Source organism: Psammomys obesus, unplaced genomic scaffold (assembly GCF_907164565.1).
Source record: "Psammomys obesus unplaced genomic scaffold, mPsaObe1.curated_primary_1811, whole genome shotgun sequence".
Taxonomy (NCBI): Eukaryota; Metazoa; Chordata; class Mammalia; order Rodentia; family Muridae; genus Psammomys; species Psammomys obesus.
The window spans coordinates 22,314,932-22,333,843 of record NW_026596095.1 but is presented as its reverse complement, the minus strand read 5'-3'; the positions used below and the strand labels follow the sequence as shown (position 1 = coordinate 22,333,843).

At 41.8% G+C, this 18,912-nt stretch overlaps 1 protein-coding gene across 1 annotated transcript in view; it reads right to left on the bottom strand.

Annotated features, from left to right (window-relative positions):
* The window catches only part of Cenpe (centromere protein E), a 70,528-nt gene extending 60,230 nt beyond the window's left edge, over positions 1 to 10,298 (bottom strand). Inside the window, exons 1-5 of the mRNA XM_055628173.1 lie at positions 10,243 to 10,298; positions 8,613 to 8,704; positions 1,198 to 1,287; positions 933 to 1,051; positions 285 to 404 (exon numbers count right to left, since the gene is read on the bottom strand). Coding sequence (XP_055484148.1) covers positions 285 to 404; positions 933 to 1,051; positions 1,198 to 1,287; positions 8,613 to 8,704; positions 10,243 to 10,298 — 477 coding nt within the window. The remainder of the gene's footprint in view (positions 1 to 284; positions 405 to 932; positions 1,052 to 1,197; positions 1,288 to 8,612; positions 8,705 to 10,242) is intronic.
* Positions 10,299 to 18,912: the final 8,614 nt, after the last annotated feature.

Sequence of the window (18,912 nt, the reverse complement as noted above, 5' to 3'; positions counted from 1 at the left end):
ACCCCCCACCACTCTGACTGTCTTATCTCCCTTACATCACTATCAACCTCTATCATTGGTCCCAGGGCTGTCCCCAAAGTGATTTTTAGTTTGGTGACTCATTTGGTTAATTAGGGACATCTGTGTGGCTACTGGATCCACAAGGAGAAGGCCAGGACCCCTTCCCTGTAGCACACTCCAGCAGTGTGTATGGCCCCCACGCCATGCCACCTCCTGCCCTGAGTGACCGCTGATAGGCCCATTCTTGTGCTGACCCAGTGAAGTCACCCAGTTCTTTCACTCACATTGATGTCTTCCCGAATTATCAAAGGTTTCATTTTTTGGGCATTACAAAGTAAGTCTGTAATGGTTTCATTGTAGATCTCCATGTAAGACACCCGTAGGAGAAATTCTCTCTCAGGAAACTAGGAGAAAACAGCATGTGTGAAACATGAGAAAGCACCCATTTATAAACCAACACCGCAAGACACACACTGAGAGTAAAGAGACCAAGAAAACGTTATCTGTAAAGCCAACAGAACCCATAGGTGCATATTGATAATAACTACAAAAGCAATTATTTCAGAAACAATGAAAACTGTTCCAGTGAAAAACAAAGCACCTAATCTAATTGTCTAGACAAAATATTGTTCCTTAAGAGTCACTACTGACTAAACAAGGCTAATGTGGAACTAATCCTTCTGATAGGATCTCCTACTGCTTAGTATACTTTTTGTTGGAAATTATACTGTGTCAGGGCTCAATGGGGAAAAAAGATCATAAAACTTCAGGTCCTTTAAAGTGTGTGAACTAGTGCTATGCCTTTTTCCTTTTCCCATGAAAATCAGGAGATGAGTGTGAAGCTCCTTTTCCCTTTTGTTATGAGAGGAAAACACCAATTGCTACTCAGCTGACACTACTTCACCTCCGTGTGCTGGGAAGACTGTTATTACCTTCTTAATCCTTTGGAAAATGTCATGAATGGCCCTGGGTATAACTCCCAAACAGTCTTCAGAACCCATCATAGTATGTGTTTTCCCTGATGCAGTTTGCCCATAGGCAAATATAGTACCTGTAAAAACAAGCAAAATAAATAGATAAATAAGGAATACAATTGTAAAAATTAAAAAGAAAACCCATAGTAAGTAAAACTATTAATACTTATGGAATGGATGTTGAAGGCCTAAGATGCTTCTGAAACACGAAGTGAATACAAACCATTGTAGCCTTGTATGGCAGAATTGATGATTGGTACTGCGATTTCTTCATACACGTTTACAGTGGTTTCATTACTATGAAAGACACGATCTAAAAAGAACACAGGAATGCAATCAAACTTATTAACTTCATTTTCAAAGAATTAATAATTACACAAAGACATAAACTGTCAGGATCTAGAATGGTGAACTTGTAGGACGATATTTCTTTAGTTTTTGTCTTTTTGGAAAACACTCTTCTCAAAGGGAAAATGCAATGGTCTTCACATAGAAAAACCACACCCGTCAACAGCCCTATGTATTTTCAAAGGCTGCAGGTGGGGTCTAGAGTTTGTTAGCACCAATTCTGATTATACTCTGTGGTGGTTTGAATAGGTATGGTCCCCATAGACTCATGTGTCTGAATGCAGTCCACAGGAATGGCCCTCTTAGGAGGTGTGGCCTTATTGGAGGGCATCCTGTGCTTAAGCCCCGCCCAATGTGGAATTGCTGCCTTCCAATCAGGATGCAGAACTCCAGGGGCCTCCAGCACCATGTCTGCCTGCTGGCTGCCATGCTGATGACATGATGATAATGGACTAAGCCTCTGAAACTGTATGCCAGCCACAATTAAATGGTTTCTACTTTAAGAGTTGCCTTTTTCATGGTGTCGTTTCACAGCAATAAAAGCCTAACGAAGACAGACCCTCTAAATGTTGGGTCCCTGCCTCTAATGTGTAAGACAGGTACACTATCATCTTTATAGAATTATTGTGAGCATATTAGTACTTAAGAAATGTGAGAGGTTATTAATTTTTGAAAAATTTTGTTTTTTAACATATCTTGCCTTTTAATAGCCTAGCTCAAGCTGAATCAGGAAAACTAACCAAAAAAATGCTACAGGAAACAATTACCTGCCCACTAAATTTAGGTATTTGCACCAATAAATTTGCCATTCTAGAATCTGATTATTTTGCTTTTTAGTAAACTGAAAAAAACGTGACACTTTCCATGGTGAAAAAGTCGATGGGGGCAGGTTTTTAAAATAGAAAAATATGTCGGCAAAGAAACTCAATTGTTCATTCAGCTTATATCATAACCATACAGTTATTCTATAGGTAAGATGGAAAAACCAAATACCATATAGAAGCTGTGCAGTCAGAATTTCAGATTAAGTAGAGTTGGTAGACTTTTGTATTTTAAAACCATCAACCCCAGGCAGTAGATGAGTTCAAATCTTCTATATGCATATAGGAACACCAAAAAAAAAAAAAAAAAAAAAAAAAAAAAAAAAAAAAAAAAAAAAAAGTAGAAATATTCGTCTGGGTTTTTTTTTTTTTTTTCTGCATCATTATAGCTTCCAAATGATGACACAGAGACCTATTACATTTATTAATAAGCTTTAAAACACTAAGCTGGGATCGTCAGGACTATGGCTCTGCCTCCCTCTCTGAGTAGGCTTGTAGGACCCAAGGAACCTTCAGGACTATCTGAGGCACAGCCAGTAGAGATGAGCAGCAGGCTGTTTCCTGAGCTTCATTGTCAGACCCAAGCCTCTGCCTGCCTCCCTGATCATCCAGCTAACACCAGGAACAACCAGATGGCTACAGGCCAGCATAAAAACACAATGAACAAAAGCCAGGGTAATAGGGCACCACCAGCAGTTATTCTACTATACTAAGTCCTAGATATCTTAACACAGCCAAAGCACAAGAAGATGACCTTAAACCCCAATCTTATAAAGACAATAGAGGCCTTTAAAGAGGAAATGAATAAACCCCTTAAAGAAACACAGGAAAATACAATCAAACAGGTAAGGAAATGATTAAAACTGTTCAAGACCTGGAAATGGAAATAGAAACAATAAAGAAAACGCAAACTAAGGGAATCTTGGAGATGGAAAACCTAGGAAAGAGAACAGAAACTGCAGAGGCAAGTATCACTAACAGAATACAAAAGATGGAAGAGAATCTCAAGTATAGAAGATAATGATTAAAGAAATTGATACACTGGTCAAAAAAATGTTAAATCAAAAAAGTTCTTGACACAAAACATCCAGGAAATCTGGTACACAATAAAAAGACCAAACCAAAGAAGAAGACTCCTAGCGACAAGGCCCAGAAAATATTTTAAACAAAATCATAGAAGAAAAATTCCCCAACCTAAAAAAGGAGATGCCTAACTAAACATAGAAGCTTAAGAACACCAAATAGATTGGACCAGAAAGGAAAATCCTCCTGCCACATAATAATCAAAACACTAATTGTACAAAACAAATAAAGAATATTAAAAGTCACAAGAGGAAAAGGCAAAGTTACATATAAAGGCAGACCTATAAGAATTACACCTAACTTCTCAACAGAGACTCTAAAAGCCAGAAGGCCATAGGCAGATATATTACAGACACTAAGAGACCACAGATGTCTGCCCAGCCTACTACACCGAACAAAAATTTTAATCTTCATAGGTGGAGAAGGCAAGATATTCCATGACAAAAACCCAAATTTAAACACAATCCATCCACAAATTCAGCCCTATAGAAGATACTAGAAGGAAAACACCAACCCAAGGAGGCTAAGTACACTCAGGAAAGCATAGGAAATAAATAACCCCACATCAGCAAAACCAAAAGGGAAGTGCACATGAGTGTGTGTATGGAGCGCGCACGCACAGACACACACACACACACAGACACACACACACACACACACACACACACACAGTCTACCACCACCACCACCATCAAAATAACAAGAATAAACAACCATTGGTCATTAATATCTCTCAACATCAGTGGACTCAACTCCCCAATAAGACACAGGCTAAGAGAATGTGAAAACAGGATCCATCATTCTGCTGCATACTAAAAACACACCTCAACAACAATGATAGACATTGCCTCAGAGTAAAAAGTGCTGGAAAAAGATTTTCCATGCCAACAGACCAAAGAAGACAGCTGGTCTAGCCATTCTAATATCCAGTAAAATGGACTTTAAACCAAAATTAAGTAAAAGAGATAGGGAAGGACACTTTCAGAAATTAAAGACTTTCTAGAATTCAGTGAAAATGGATGCAAAACATACCCAAACTTATGGGACACTATGAAAGCAGTGCTAAGACGAAAGTTCATAGCACTAAGTGCTTTCATAAGAAATTGGAAAGATCCCATGCCAGCAACAACTTAACAGCTCAGATGAAAGCTTTAGGAAAAAAAAAAAAAAAAGAAAGAAAGAAACAAATACACCCAAGGAGAAGAATATAAGAAATAATCAAACTCAGGGATGAAATCAATAAATAAAAAATAAAGAGAACAATACAAAGAACCAACAAAACCAAGACCTGATTCTTTGAGAAAATCAACAAGTCAAACTCTTAGCCAAATGAATTAAAAGGCAGAGAGACACTATCTAAGTCAGCAAAATCAGAAATGAAAAGGGGGACATAACAACAGACACCAAGGAAATCAAAAGAATCATTGGGTCTTACTTTAAAAGCTTGGACTCCACAACATTGAAAAATCTAAACAAAAAGGATGCTGTTATTGATAGATACCACTTATAAGCTTTAAATCAAGATCAGATAAACAATTTAAATAGACCTATAACTCCTAAGGAAATAGAAGCAGTCATTAAAAGTCTCCCAATCCAAAACCGCCCAGGGCCAGATGGTTTGAGCCACAAAATTGGCTCTTCTTTCAAAGAAGAGCCAATACCAATTCTCCTCAAATTATTCCATAAAATAGACATAAAAAACATTGCCAGACTCATTCTATGAGGCCACAGTCACTCTGAAGCCTAAACCATATAAAGATTCAACAAAGAAAGAGAATTTCAGGCTAATTTCCCTTATGAATGTTGATGTAAAAATAATAAAATACTCGTAAACTAAATTCAAGAACACATCAAAACCATCATCTACCACAATCAAATAGACTTTATTCCAGGGATGCAGGGGTGGTTCAACATATGAAAATCCATCAATGTGATCCACCATATAGACAAGCTGAAAAACAACAACAAAACTAACAAACAAACCCCACACAATCATCTCATTAGATGCTGACAAAGCTTTTAACAAAATACAACTCTCCTTTATGTTAAAAGTCTTGGAGAGATCAGAGATACAAGGCATATAACTAAATACAATAAAGGCAATATACAATAAGCCAATAGCCAACATCAAATTAAATGGAGAGAAAATGAAAGCAATTTCACTAAAATCAGGGACAAGACAAGGCTGCCCACTCTCTCCATATATATAGATTCAATATAGTACTTGACGTTCTAGCTAGAGCATTAAAAAAAACTAAAAAGATCAAAGGGATACAAATTGGAAAGGAAGAAGTTAAAGTATCGCTAGTCACAGATGATAAGACTGTGATTACGTATATGTAAGTGACCTCCAAAACTCTACCAGGGAACTCCTACAGCTGATAAACACCTTCAGCAAAGTGGCTGGATACATAATTAACTAAAAAAAAGCAAAAACAAACACACAACAGAGCAATGGTAATAAAAACTGCATGGTATGGGCATAAAAACTGACAGGTTGATCAATAGAATTGAATCAAAGACCTAGAAATAAGCCCATGCAACTTTGGACATTTGATTTTTGACAAAGAAGCCAAAACCATACAATGGAAAAAGAAAGCATCTTCAACAAATGGTGCTGGTCTAACCAGATGTCTTCATGTAGAAGAATGCAAATAGATCTATATTTAACACCCTGAACAAAACAAGTCCAAGTGGATCAAAGACCTCAACATAAAACCAGACACACTAATACTAATAGAAGAGAAAGTGGGGAAGAGCCTTGAACGCATTGGTACAGGAGACAACTGCCTGAACAGAACACCAACAAGCTCAGGCACTAGGATCAACAATTAATAAATGGGACCTCATGAAACTGAAAAGCTTCTGTAAGGTAAAGGACCCCATAATAAGATAAAATGGCAGTCTACAGAATGGAAAAAGATTTTTCACCAACTCCAACATATCTGACAGAAGGCTAATACCCAAAATATATAAAGAACTCAAGAAATTAAACACCAACAAACTAAACAATCCAATTAAAAAATGGGGCAAACAGAGCTAAACAGAGAATTCTCAACAGAGGAATCTGTAATGGCCGAGAAGCACTTAAAGAAATGTTCAACATCCTTTGTCATCAGGGAAACACAAGTCAAAACGACTCTGAGATTCCATCTTACATTCATCAGCATGATTAAGATCAAAAACTCAAGTGACAGTGCATGCTGGCAAGGATGTGGAGCAAGGAGAACACTTCTCCATTGCAGGTGGGAGTGCAAACTTGTATAACCTCTGTGGAAATCAGGTTGGTGTTTTCTCAGAAAATTGGAAATAGTCCTACCTCAAGTCTCAACTATTCCACTCCTGGGAATATACCCAAAAGATATGCCATACCACAGGACACTTGCTCAGTTATGTTCACAGCAGCTTTATTTGTAATAGCCAGAAACTAGAAACAATGTAGATGTTACCCAACTGAAGAATGGATAAAGATAATGTTGTACATTTACACAGTGGAATACTACTCAGCTATTAAAAACAAGGACATCATGAAATTTTTAGGCAAATGAATGGAACTAGAAAAGATCATGCTGAGTGAGGTAACCCATACCCAGAAAGATAGGCATGATATGTAGTCACTCAGAAGTGGATATTAGCTGTACGGTACAGGATAATGATGCTGCAATCCACAGACCCAAAGAGCTAAGAAACACGGAGGGCCCAAGGAAGGAAGCTTGAATCTCACTCAGAAGGGGAAATAAAATGAGATACCAGAAGTGGATGGAGGTCAGGAATTGGGTGCGAGAGGGTGGGGAGGAGAATGGGGGTGGGATCAGATGGGGGGTGTCTCAGAGAATGGAAATCGGTGGGGTGGGGGCATCTCTGGGACAGGGGAAGCTCCCGGGAGTCTTGGAGATGTCCCTTAGCTGAGACTCCTAGCACAGGGAGATACGCAGCCTACAGTGGCCACCTCCTGTAGCCAGGCAGGGCTCCCCGTGAAGGGAGGAGAGACACCAACCCAAGCACAAAATCTTCCACCCAATATTTGTCCTGCCTATAACACATGCAAGGATAAAGATAGAGCAGAGATTGAGGGAATGGCCAACCAATGACTGGTCAAACTTGAGACCCACCCCACAGGAGAGAGCCAACTCTTGACACTATTAATCATACTCTGCTATGCCTGCAGACAGCAGCCTAGCATAACTGTCTTCTGAGAGGCTTCCTCCAGCAGCTGCTGGAAACAGATGCAGAGACCCACAGCCAAACGATCGGCGGTGCTCAGGGAGTCTTGTGGAAGAGTGGGAGGAAGGGTTGAGGGAGCCCGAGGGGTCAAGGACATCATAAGAAAACCTACAGCCCATGGGGGCTAAACTAACCTCAGCCCATGGGGGCTCACAGAGACTGAACCATCAACCAAAGGGCATGCATGGGCTGGACCTAGGGCCCCTACACATATGTAGAGGATGTGCAGCTTGGTCAACATGTGGGTCTCCCTTCTCTGAGAAGGGAAGGAAGGAATAAGGAAGGAATAGGAAGAGGGTGGCATGAAGATGAGGCTGGGAGGAGAGGAGAGAAGGGGGCTGTTGTCAGGATGCAAACTGAATAAACAAAGTAATGAGATAAAGGACCAAAAAAAGAAGAAAAAGAAAGCAAGAAAACCATATCAAATTGTGCTTCATTTTGCCATCAAATCTGAAAACCACAACAACAAACAAAACTAAGCAGGGCATATCATAACTCTCCTGCCGCACTATTGCCTGTTCAGCCTTTATTAACCAATCAGAGATGGAGAATAATTTCTACATAACCTGAGACAGGAGACTCTTCACCAAAACACCAAGGCCAACGTCAGACGGCAACCAGATCTCTGGGCACAGAAATGCACAAGAACATCCTCCAAGAAAAACCTATAGAGTCCAAATGCCTGGGGAGCCTTTAATCTTAGTTTTGTAATCTTTCAAACAGTTTTGCCTTAAAAAAAAATTATACCAATATTATGAGATGGTTGTAGGGGAAGGAGGACTGTGCGACTGGAGAAACAGGCCTGCAAGAGGCTCCCTACCCTCAATGCTCAATCAAGATCCTGCAGACCCACCTGCCAAGCTACATTCCTGAGTCCAGCGCCTGAGGGCGCTGGTGCCTGGATGCCCGAAGGGAAGAAGTGGACACTGGGCTCAGGAAGGACAGTTGTTTACTAGGAATCGTTTTATTTCCTATACTTCTCTGCTCCAAATGATGTCTTCCTAGTTTTAATATGAGATGACAACCTAGGGTCTGGGAAAATGGCTCAGAGTACTTTTTGCTGTTCAGGTTGGCCTTAAGCCCCTGATCCCCCTGTCTTCAGAGGAGTAGAGGCCACCAATGCCTGGCTCTGAGCTAACTTTCGATGCCATCATAAACTTACCAAAATTGAAGGATCTACCCCCATCAGTCTGATAAATAGCGTTGTTGTCAGTTTTCCAGTAAATGTGGGTGTCTTCTCCAAGTTCTTCTTCTCTGGAGGAATAGAGCAGCACACTTCAGAACAATGTGAATCCCCGAGGTCACATCACGGGAAGGATAACTTAAAGCATTTCATGCTCTGAAGAATTATCTTAAAACACAGCAATACCACAGAGTCTACTTTGAAGGGTGAGGACTCTGAACTGAAGCTCAGTGATCTGTTTCTCTCCTGTTCCCTAGGGAAGCCCTTCACTCCAGGTACCAGCATGGGAGAAGCAGTTCCAAGAGTGGCTCTGTTAGGATCCTTTTCTAGGGGGAGCCTGACTCTTCACATATGACACGACTCTGCACAAAATTCATGCCTGAGAACCTTTTCAATAAAGTTACAAAAATCTGGGCGGTGGTGACACACGCCTTTAATCCTAGTACTAGGGAGGCAGAGGCAGGCAGATCTCTGTGAGTTGGAGGCCAGCCTGGTCTACAGTGAGTTCCAGTGCAGCCAGGGCTACACAGTGAAACCCTGTCTCAAAACAAAGTATATATATGTATATGTGTGTATATACCTCTTACAACATGAAGTTTTCATAGTTTTAAGTAATATGATTATGTTATATTCATAGTTTTTTTTTGAGACAGTGTCTCACTACTTAGCCCTGGAACTCATTAGGTAGCCTAGTCTGATCTACAAGCCAGAGACAGACCTGCTTCTGCGGGGATTAACAGCATGTGCCAGCCTCCACAAATCTCCTCAGTGCCACCTTCCTCTAAATTCCTATATGGACCAGGCACCGCATCAGTCAAGCAATCTATAAGCTGGGTCTCTGACCCATCCATCAAGTAACCACCCATTCTTTCATTCGTGGGGAATGTCTGGATTTTCCTGACACCAGTTGCTCCAACCAATCTGTCCTGTCTCTGAAGACCCAATGGGCTCTTCCACATTCTCCATACTTTTTCACAGCGCACTGTAATGGCTTATGTCTGTAAGGTGTAGTTCCAGTTTGCTTTCTGTTGCTGTGATAAATCATTCTGACCAAAAACAAGTTGGAGAGGAAAACGTTTATATCAGCTTACACTTCCAGCACCGAAAGAAGTCAAGAAACAAGAAAAGGCCACCAGGACATACCACAGGCCAATCTCATCGAGGTAATCCTCCAACTGTGACTCCCTCAGATGACGGACGCTGGGCTGTCAAGCTGACAGCTAAAGCTAACAAAGAAGACAACTTTCCCCAAGTTGGGGAAAGGACTTAAGTGCAAGAAATTCCCCATTTTGGGAATCTCACCTATTGACCAGCGGTTCAATACCAGGTTCAATACCAATTTCGCATCCAGCAAGAGAAAGGATTTGGCATCTCTAGTTGAAGGCCGGCCGGACGCCAGCTAGCAAGCCCAGCAGACTTCACTTCCTCCTCCCTGCCTTTTCTTTCTGGCATTTGCAACCCTTCTCCACTTCTGAACCTTTTCTGTTCCCGTCCACCAGACGATGACGGCAGGGTCGGGGAAACAGCGAGTCCTGCTCCCGGGCGTCAGGGGGCCCCGGGCGCAGGTCCGCAGCCCAGGGGGCAGCGCTGCCGCCCGGCTGCCGCCTACCTGCTGTTGAGCGGCCGCACCCGCACGCACACGGCCACCGCCGCCTCCTCCGCCATCCCGCTCGCTGCACCCAGGAAAACCCAACGCAGCCTGGAAGCCCAACGGCGCCCACCAGGCCCCTGCGCCGCCCCGCCTTTAAGTTTAAAATGTCCTCGGCGTCGCCGCTGATTGGGCCGCGAAGCGTCATGACGTCACGGGGCAGGCCACGGGCAGCGCGGAGCGTGGGGGGGCAGCGGTGAAGGGGAGGAGGGGGCGTGGCCACAGCTCAGGGAAGGCGGGGCTGGCGCGGCCAGAGGTCCCTGAAGTAGATTATCTACCCAGCCTCCTCCCTACCCCACCTTCAGAGAGCTGGCAGTGGGCAGAGCCAAAGAATTACATCTATAAAAGATAGACACCGAGCCGGGCGAGGTGGCGCACGCCTGGAATCCCTGCATTCTGGAGACTGAGGCAGGCGGATCTCCGTGAGTTCAAGGCCGGCCTGGTTTACCTAGGCGAGCCCATGTCAGCCAAGGCTACGCAGAGAAAACCCCGTCTCGAAAACCCAACCAACCAAACCAAACAAAACAAAAGAACAGCAAACCAACCAACCAAATAACAAAAAGCAGCTCTTGTTTTGTTTTAAAGCCACCAGTGGGAACTCACTGTCCTTCCAGGAAAGGATGGTGTTTGTTCTCTTCCGTAACTGCATCAACACGTTTTTCGTTTTCTTTCTCTTTCATTTCCCTTGACTATGAGCTCCAAAAGCCTGACTTAGGGAAGAGAATCATTGTGTTGAGCTGACAGTGCTCCACACCAGAGCCATAGGCTAGCTAAGAAAATCTCAGTATTAGGCAAGAGATACCCCATTTCATGTTGTTGGTCACGGTAGTCCAAGAGACTCCTAAAATAATAAAGCTAGACCTTAGGGAGGAGGCTTCCAGGTCAGAACCAGCTGGGATTTTTCAAGTCCTGACAAATCTGAGGTATGTGGTGTCTTCAGCAACCAGGTCTTACCCTTCAGCCTTAGGGAGGCAAACAAGCACAGCAGAAGATTGACCTGGGGAAGTCCCTTTTCTTTTCTTCTACCATGTGGGTAGCAGGGATCCAACCCAGGTGGTCAGACTTGGCAGCAAGTGGCTTTGCTCACTGAACCATTTTCTCTGCCCTGTTTTAGCTTTTTTTTTTTTTTTTTTTTAAGTGGGAAAATATGACATATACTTAGATGAAGGGAAGGAGCCTATGAAGGGGTTATGCAATTAAAGGCTCAGAGAGAAAGAAGGGATTTTTCAGAGCGTAAGGTGAGCTTCATAGCTGTGCTTATGATTGTTGTCACAGTCTTTGCTATCGTTACGTAGCAGGCAGCATTTACTGAAGATTGACTGTATTCCATTACATGCTCTGTATCCTTATCAAACTGTTACCTCACTTACCAAAGCTGTTCATTAAGAGATATTCATTAGAAGGAAAAAGAGAGGGTCTAAGAGGGTAACTGAGGAAGTGGATTTGATAGAAGGACATAATAGGCAGGTATGAAAATGTCATAACAAAACGAATCGCTTGTACAATTAACACACACTAATGGAAAAAGAGGTGTTGCTTAATGGTTCAAGACCAACATGGGCATTTTAGTCAGTCTCAAAATAAAACCTGAAAAGGGGGCTGGAGCTGAGGATCCTGCATCATTATGTTCAACCCCTAACAGTGCAAATATATATAATATATATATTATATATATATAATATGCAAATATATATAATATATATATTTGCACTGTTATATATATATTATATATATAATATATAATATATATGTATTCATTGAGACTATGTATATGAATATATATATATACATATATATATAGAGAGAGAGAGAGAGAGAAACTAGTTTATGTTGGATTTTTGTTTCTGGGATTAGAAAACACAAGCATGACTAGAATAGAAATAGCACTTGTGGTCATGGGGCTATTATTCTCTTAGGAGAGGTAATAGGCACAAATATTGCTGTCTTTCTCAGGGTACAGAGAACAAAAATTAGGTTAGAGAGAGAGAGACACAGAGAGTGTGTAAGCTTCTCACAAAATACATTCTTGTGGAAGAGGCCAGCAGTACATAATAAATAGTAAAACAACATGGTTAGAAAAGGAACCATTGTATTTTAAAAATCATCTTTATTGATATAAGGGTGGAGAGAAAAGTTCACTATTGTAACTGAAGGGCTGAAAGCTTGATACATTAGAATAGCTGCTATTCACATAGCCATTTGGATTTACTGAGAAGTTAACAGGAACACAAGATTTGCACTTGAACAAGTGAACGATTTCAGATATTGTAGTTTAAACTAGAATGCCTACTCCAAAGACAGGCTCTTAGCTAATGTTGTAATTGTATCAGGATGCATAGGTCCAAGTTCTTTCTTTAAAGGGTCATATGAATAACAAGGACAGAAGAGACATTTGAACACTTGCTATCTCTCTGTTGCTGCTTATGAAAGGAGTTTAATTTTTGGTTAAGTGTTATAGAAATTTTAGCAATTTGCCTGGTATTGGTGGGGCACGCCTGTACTCCCAGCACTTGGGAAGGCTGGGGCAGGTGAACTCTGTGAATTCAAGGCCAGCCTGGTCTACAGAGTGAGTTCCAGGACAGCCAGGGCTACACAGAGAAACTATTAAAAAAAAAAATTAAGCAAATAAAACATTCCAGTGCTTCTTTTTATGTATACCTTTGCCATTTGAAGCAGAATTCACAGTTTTCCTCGTTACTTCTTTTATGACTTAGCTATTTCTTCTTAAAGTTCACTTTGTGCCAGTAAGCAGATGACCATTGTTCTGCACACCCTCCGTTCCTTACATTTCTGCACAACCACGTCCAGCTGCTATAGCACATTCAGGAACTGCTGTAAGTAGTATCTTTTAAGCTTCTGTGTTTGCTCTTCTAGTGTTTTCCACGTTTGCTCAATGTTCTGGTTACCGGCTTTGAAAGACGCTTCGGTATACGTGTCTGTTCTTTCCCCCCAGCATATTCTTTGCCTTCCACATTCCACATTGCCAGGTGAGAAGTTATCCTCCCTGCAGCCATGAAGTCTCCAGGGAGTACTGTTATGAGACGGTCTGGTGCTTTGTATTCAGATGTTAGTTGATTTCCCCCAAGATTCTTACTGTTCTGTGACCAGTCCCTCAGGCAAACATACCAAGGTGGTGCTCTGTAACCTTACCTCCAAATTATCCCTCAATAAAATACCTAACTGGGCAGGGCAAAAGTGAGGTAGGCATGGCCAGGCTTTGAGGGCTTGGAGGACAGAAGATTGGGGGGCGGGTAAGAAGGGGAGAGGGGAAGCACAGCAACTGTGGGTTAGCATGGAGAGAAAAACGTGGCTGGGGATGAAGAAAGCAGCCCAGGTGGAAAGCATGTGCAAGTACTTATGGGATTATGGACGGGAAGTGGCTCATATAGGAATGATTAGAGCATAACAAGTGATGTGGGAGGGGAGACAAAAGACAGTTTAGAAAGTTAGCATCTGCCCAGTCCAGTGTCCAGTGTCAAAATCTAACAGTAGTCTGTGTCCTTCATTGGTACAGTAGCAGGTTAGATATTACCCGCCATGATAATTATAGACTATCACTAATAAACATCAATAGCCCCTTTTATTTTCAACAACAGGGGACATTTTAAATGGATGTTTAAGAAAGATCCAGCAACTCATGGGAGCAGAGGCTGAAAACACAGACAAAGATTCGGTGGAGCTCAGGGAATCCTGCATGAGAAGGGGAAGAAGGGTTGAGGAGCCAGAAGGGTTGGGGACGCCAGGAGAACATGCCCACAGAATCAACCAAGTGGGGCTGATAGAGGCTCACTGTAGAGGAATTTAAATTTAGAACATGGCTGCTCTGGCAAGAGATCACATCCAAAGATAAATAAAGGTCTGTGTGATCCAGCTGGGATACAAACATGCCTTGAATCCAGGAGACAGGCAAGTAGATCTGAGTTCAAGGCCAGCCTGGTATAGAGCAAATTTCAGGTAAAGAAAAGCTTAGGTCCAGTCATGGTGGTACATGCCTTTAATCCCAAGCAATGAAGGTAAAGTTAGTTTATAGAAGGAAACACCCATGTTTGAAAGTGATGTCTAATTGAGCGGCAGAAAAAGAATCAGAGAATGATTTGACAGAGTAAGATACACCAAACTCTCACAAGAACAGAGAGGAAAGGGAAGCTACTTAAAGGAGCAACACAGATTGAGAGAGGAGACAGTTTTATGGGTCAGTAATAGAGAGACAGTTTGCAGAGAGAGAGAGAGGAGAACAAGCTAGACTTAGGTGAAGACCAAATGAGCCAGAGAATAAGAATGAGCCAGGAGATTAGAACAGAGTTAGTTTGAAGCCAAGCAGAGCAGTTCTGGGGCCGAGAGAGAAGCCAGATTGAATAAGTTAACTCAGAGAGGAGCTTGAACCAGAACAACTGAATTGAACAAGCCAGCTACGAGCTCAGAAAGAACAAGAAAGGGTGAACTTATTAAACTGTAAGTCTCAGAGGCTGAAAACATTCTAGGCCTAGGTTAGATTGTATGGAGGCAGGAAGCTTCCACAACTAGGCCTAGGCTAGCAGAGGAGGCAGTAAGCCTCCGAGATGACAACGGAAATAGGTGAGTTATAGTTCCTTTTACAGCTCATAGCGATTGAAGTGATAATCAGGGGCCTGTATGGGTCAAACTAGATCCTCTGCATATGTTATAGTTTCGCTTAGAATTTCTGTGGGACTACTGACAGTGGGAGTGGGGTGTCTCTGACTCTTTTGCCTGCTCTTGGGAGCCTTTTCCTCCTACCGGGCTGCCTTATTCAGCCTTCATATGAAGCTTTGTGCCTAGCCTTACTGTAACTTGTTATGCTGTGTTCAGTTGATATCCCTGGAAGGTCCACTCTTCTCTGAAGAGAAACAGAGGAGTGAATCTCGGGGAGAGGGGAGGTTGGGAGAAGGGACTGGGAGGGGTGGAGGAAGGGGGTAATTGATGTTGGGATGAAATGTATAGGAGAAGAATACATAAAAAAGATTTAAGGAGGCTGCTTGCTTGGGATTGCGCACTATATAAGAATGAATCCGATGAGGGAAGGGAAGGCACAGAGGTTTCTAGATGGAGAGACAAGTATGTCAAAGGATCCAAGGTTTGCTAAAGTTCTCTATGTATGTGCCTGTAGCATTCTTGGAGCTTAGTAATTTGCATAGTGGAGAGAGGATAGATTCAGGTCTTATGAGTCTTCTATAATAAAATATTTGGATCTCAGTCTCATGATGAGAGGAAGCCTATAGAAGGTTTTTTTTTTTTATGTGAAAGAGCAATAGTAAAAGAACTCATGTATTTTTCAACACTTTCTGTACTATTTCACTATAAATAGTGAATAAAATAGAAGCTTCTGGGTGGTGGTGGCACATGCCTTTAATCCCAGTCTTTGGGAGGCAGAGACAGACAGATCTTTCTAAGTTCAAAGCCAGCCTGGTCTACAGAGAGAGTCCGAGGACAGCCAGGACTATACAGAGAAACACCGTCTTGGAAAAAAGAAAGAAAGAAAGAAAGAAAGAAAGAAAGAAAGAAAGAAAGAAAGAAAGAAAGAAAGAAAGAAAAAAGAAAAGAAAAAAGAAAAATTTCTATAACATAGGCATACAAATAATTATAGGTGGATGTTTAATCCCAGCCCTTGGGAGGCAGAGGCAGGTGGGTCTTTGTGAGTTTTGAGGCCAGCCTGGTCTACTGAGTTCCAGGACAGCCAAGGCTACACAGAGAAACCACATCCATGAGGAAGTCCATGGTCACATCAACTTCTGAACTAGAATAATTTATTAAGCCAGCCCCAGATTCTGCTTCTTTGAGTCTCAAAGACACAGTGCTTCATGTAGGTGTCTCTGTAGGGCTTCCTTCTCATGAATCCTGCAGGTCCTTTGCCCTCTGGACCTTTGAGTGGAGCCTGGCCATCTCAGGAGGGCTGATGCGCAAGGTGTCAGGCATGATCTCGGGAGGCATGTGGAGGTAATCTCAGAGATGTTGGTTGGAAGGTGGCACTAGAAATGTCCCTCAGGCAAACCATTTTTCTACGTAGCCTTGGGGCTGAAGGACTTGCATGACCTTTGTGACCAGAAGACTTGTTCCATCCTTGTCTGCTAGCTTCTGGTGTCTGGACAGGTGGACATCCTTCTTGGCTACCATTTCTTCCTGCTTGAAAAAAAGTTCTAGGATAGTTATCTGGTTCTTCTTGGCATCAATGTCACAGTGGCTGTAGAGTCTAAGGCTCAGGTGGGAAAGTGTAGTGTGTGTTGCTGTAACACTTCATTACAGGCTTCTGGCACCTCCAACTTTCCACTGCCTCTGCTGCCGCAGGACAGCTGACTGTTACAGTTCATGGAAAACTCTTTCCATACCCTGGCCTAGTGCACAGGGACCTATCCCTGTCTTTGTCTCCTTGGTCCTGAAGCTGACAGCTGCACCCTGGCTGGAAAACAACACTCCTGATGACCTGGTCCTCACACATCTCTGTGTCCACTCTTACCCACCCCTGCTGTTAGTCTACTCTCAAAGAATCAATTTCAGAGATACTTTAAAAACATGTCAGTCATGCCACCGTTTCAAGATACTCAAGTCATCTTGCTGCTCTTGTTTCCTTGAGGAGGAAACTCAAACTATTTTAGCTGTTTCCAAAGTCTTGATCATTTTCCTCAGCCTCTTACTTTTTCTTTTGGGGGTATGTCATGGGAATGAGCTTGAAACCATGGCCTCATATCATGCTAAACACATGCCATATGCCTAAGCTACATATGCCTTCCTCAATTTTGTTCCTGGTTACCCCTCTGACCTCACTTTCTACCATTTCTCCTTTATGTACATACTGGATCACAGGTTCCCTACCAAAGCCTGGGTGCTGGCTATGCTATGTGGCAGATAGGCCCATACCCAGAGAAGCAGGCATCCACGTGATTCTGGGATCTCTTTGAGCATCACCTTCTCTGAGCTTATTCTCTGCACCAAATAGCAACTCCTTTGTCTATTACTTCTGTCCTATGCTCTTCTTTATACACTTTATTTATTGTAGAAATAACATTTAAATGAGTTTATCTCTATAAAAATTGGTCTCCTCATTCTAGAATTTCAGTTCAATAAGTTGCTCAAGCAGTTTTTTACCCCTTATACTCTGTACCAGGAGGTTTTTTTTTTAAAATACCCATCAAGTTTTATTTTTTCCTTTTATTAAAAATACATTCTTTTCTCATAAATATAGCCTGGTTACAGTTCCCCTCCCTCTACTGTTTTCAGTTCCTCCTCACCTCCCCCCTACTTTTCAGAGTCACTTCCTTTCTGGAAAGAGACCCTTAAAATGTGCACACATCCTACTTTATTTTCTTTTAATTTTTATGTACGTTGGTGTTTTGTCTGCATGTATAAGGGGGTAGGGTCCCATGGAACAGCAGTTTTAGACAGTTGTGAGCTGCCACCTGGGTGCTGGGAATTGAACCTGGGTCCTTTGGAAGAGCAGACAGTACTCTTAACTGCTGAGCCATCTCTCCAGCCCCACATGCTATTTTCTTAATAGGTAATTGTTATTAACTTTTTGTCATAAGATTACTTCATGTGCATAGTTAAAATTCAAATGATGAAAGAATCAAAATGAAAAATATTCCTGAATTTAATTCCTAAAGGCACTAGTTTGTCCACCATAGGCAACTGGGCAATTTTCAAAATAATCTATTTGTTTGCATACATGTATTTAATTCTTCACTTATTTTCATATAAGTGATACTTATGATATTATCATGTACTTCTCTTAAAATGTGTGATGTTAGAGAGATACTTTTTATCCCATCTAACAAGGGAGAGGGAATTTCTGAGACATGTTGATGCTTTAATTAATTATTTTTTCTCCCACAAATTGTTTTTTTTTTGCTGAAACTGCAGAGGGCACTGCAGTCCTTCCAGAACCAATATGATACATGTGGACAATGCCCTGATGCTCTTGTGCGGTACAAACTGAAGGAAGAAAAAAGCTTATTATATCAAGATTATGTCAACTCAAGTTATTTGTGCTCACATGTTTTATACATTTTACATAAATTTAATCACTGTATTTATAACATGCTAGTACCTTGAATAGGAGTAATTTTTGGTTAAAAGTTATAATTTTTAATTTCCAAAGCATAATTTTTGTTTAACCAGGAGACATTAATCTATTATGATCACAACATATGATTAAACATGTTTCTGTGACCCAAAATCCGTCCAACTAACTTGTGTCTTTCAAAAGCTAGAAAATAATTTATCTCTGCTTGACTCGACTCTTTTCATCAACAAAATGGGGAGGGCGTTGTTGGATGATGTGACAGACATGGTCATGTTGTTTTGGGGAGGTCTATGGAATGTCTTTGCAACTTTGGGCTAGAAAAGCCATTGAGTGTTGAGAGTTTGGTGGGCTGCTCTGTAGGAACTTGGAAGACAAGAAAGTTGAGAAAAAGACCTTGGAAGGCATGGTCTAAATGAGTTGTTTCCATCAAACCCCTCCCCTCAGAGCTCAGGGAAGAGGAGGCAGGAGTTGTGGAAGCAGAGGGAGGGAGGACACCAGGAGAACAAGAGGCCTCTTAAAACTACTGAGCAAAGCTCATATGAACTCCCAGAGTGTGTGTGTGTGTGTGTGTGTGTGTGTGTGTGTGTGTGTGTGTGTGT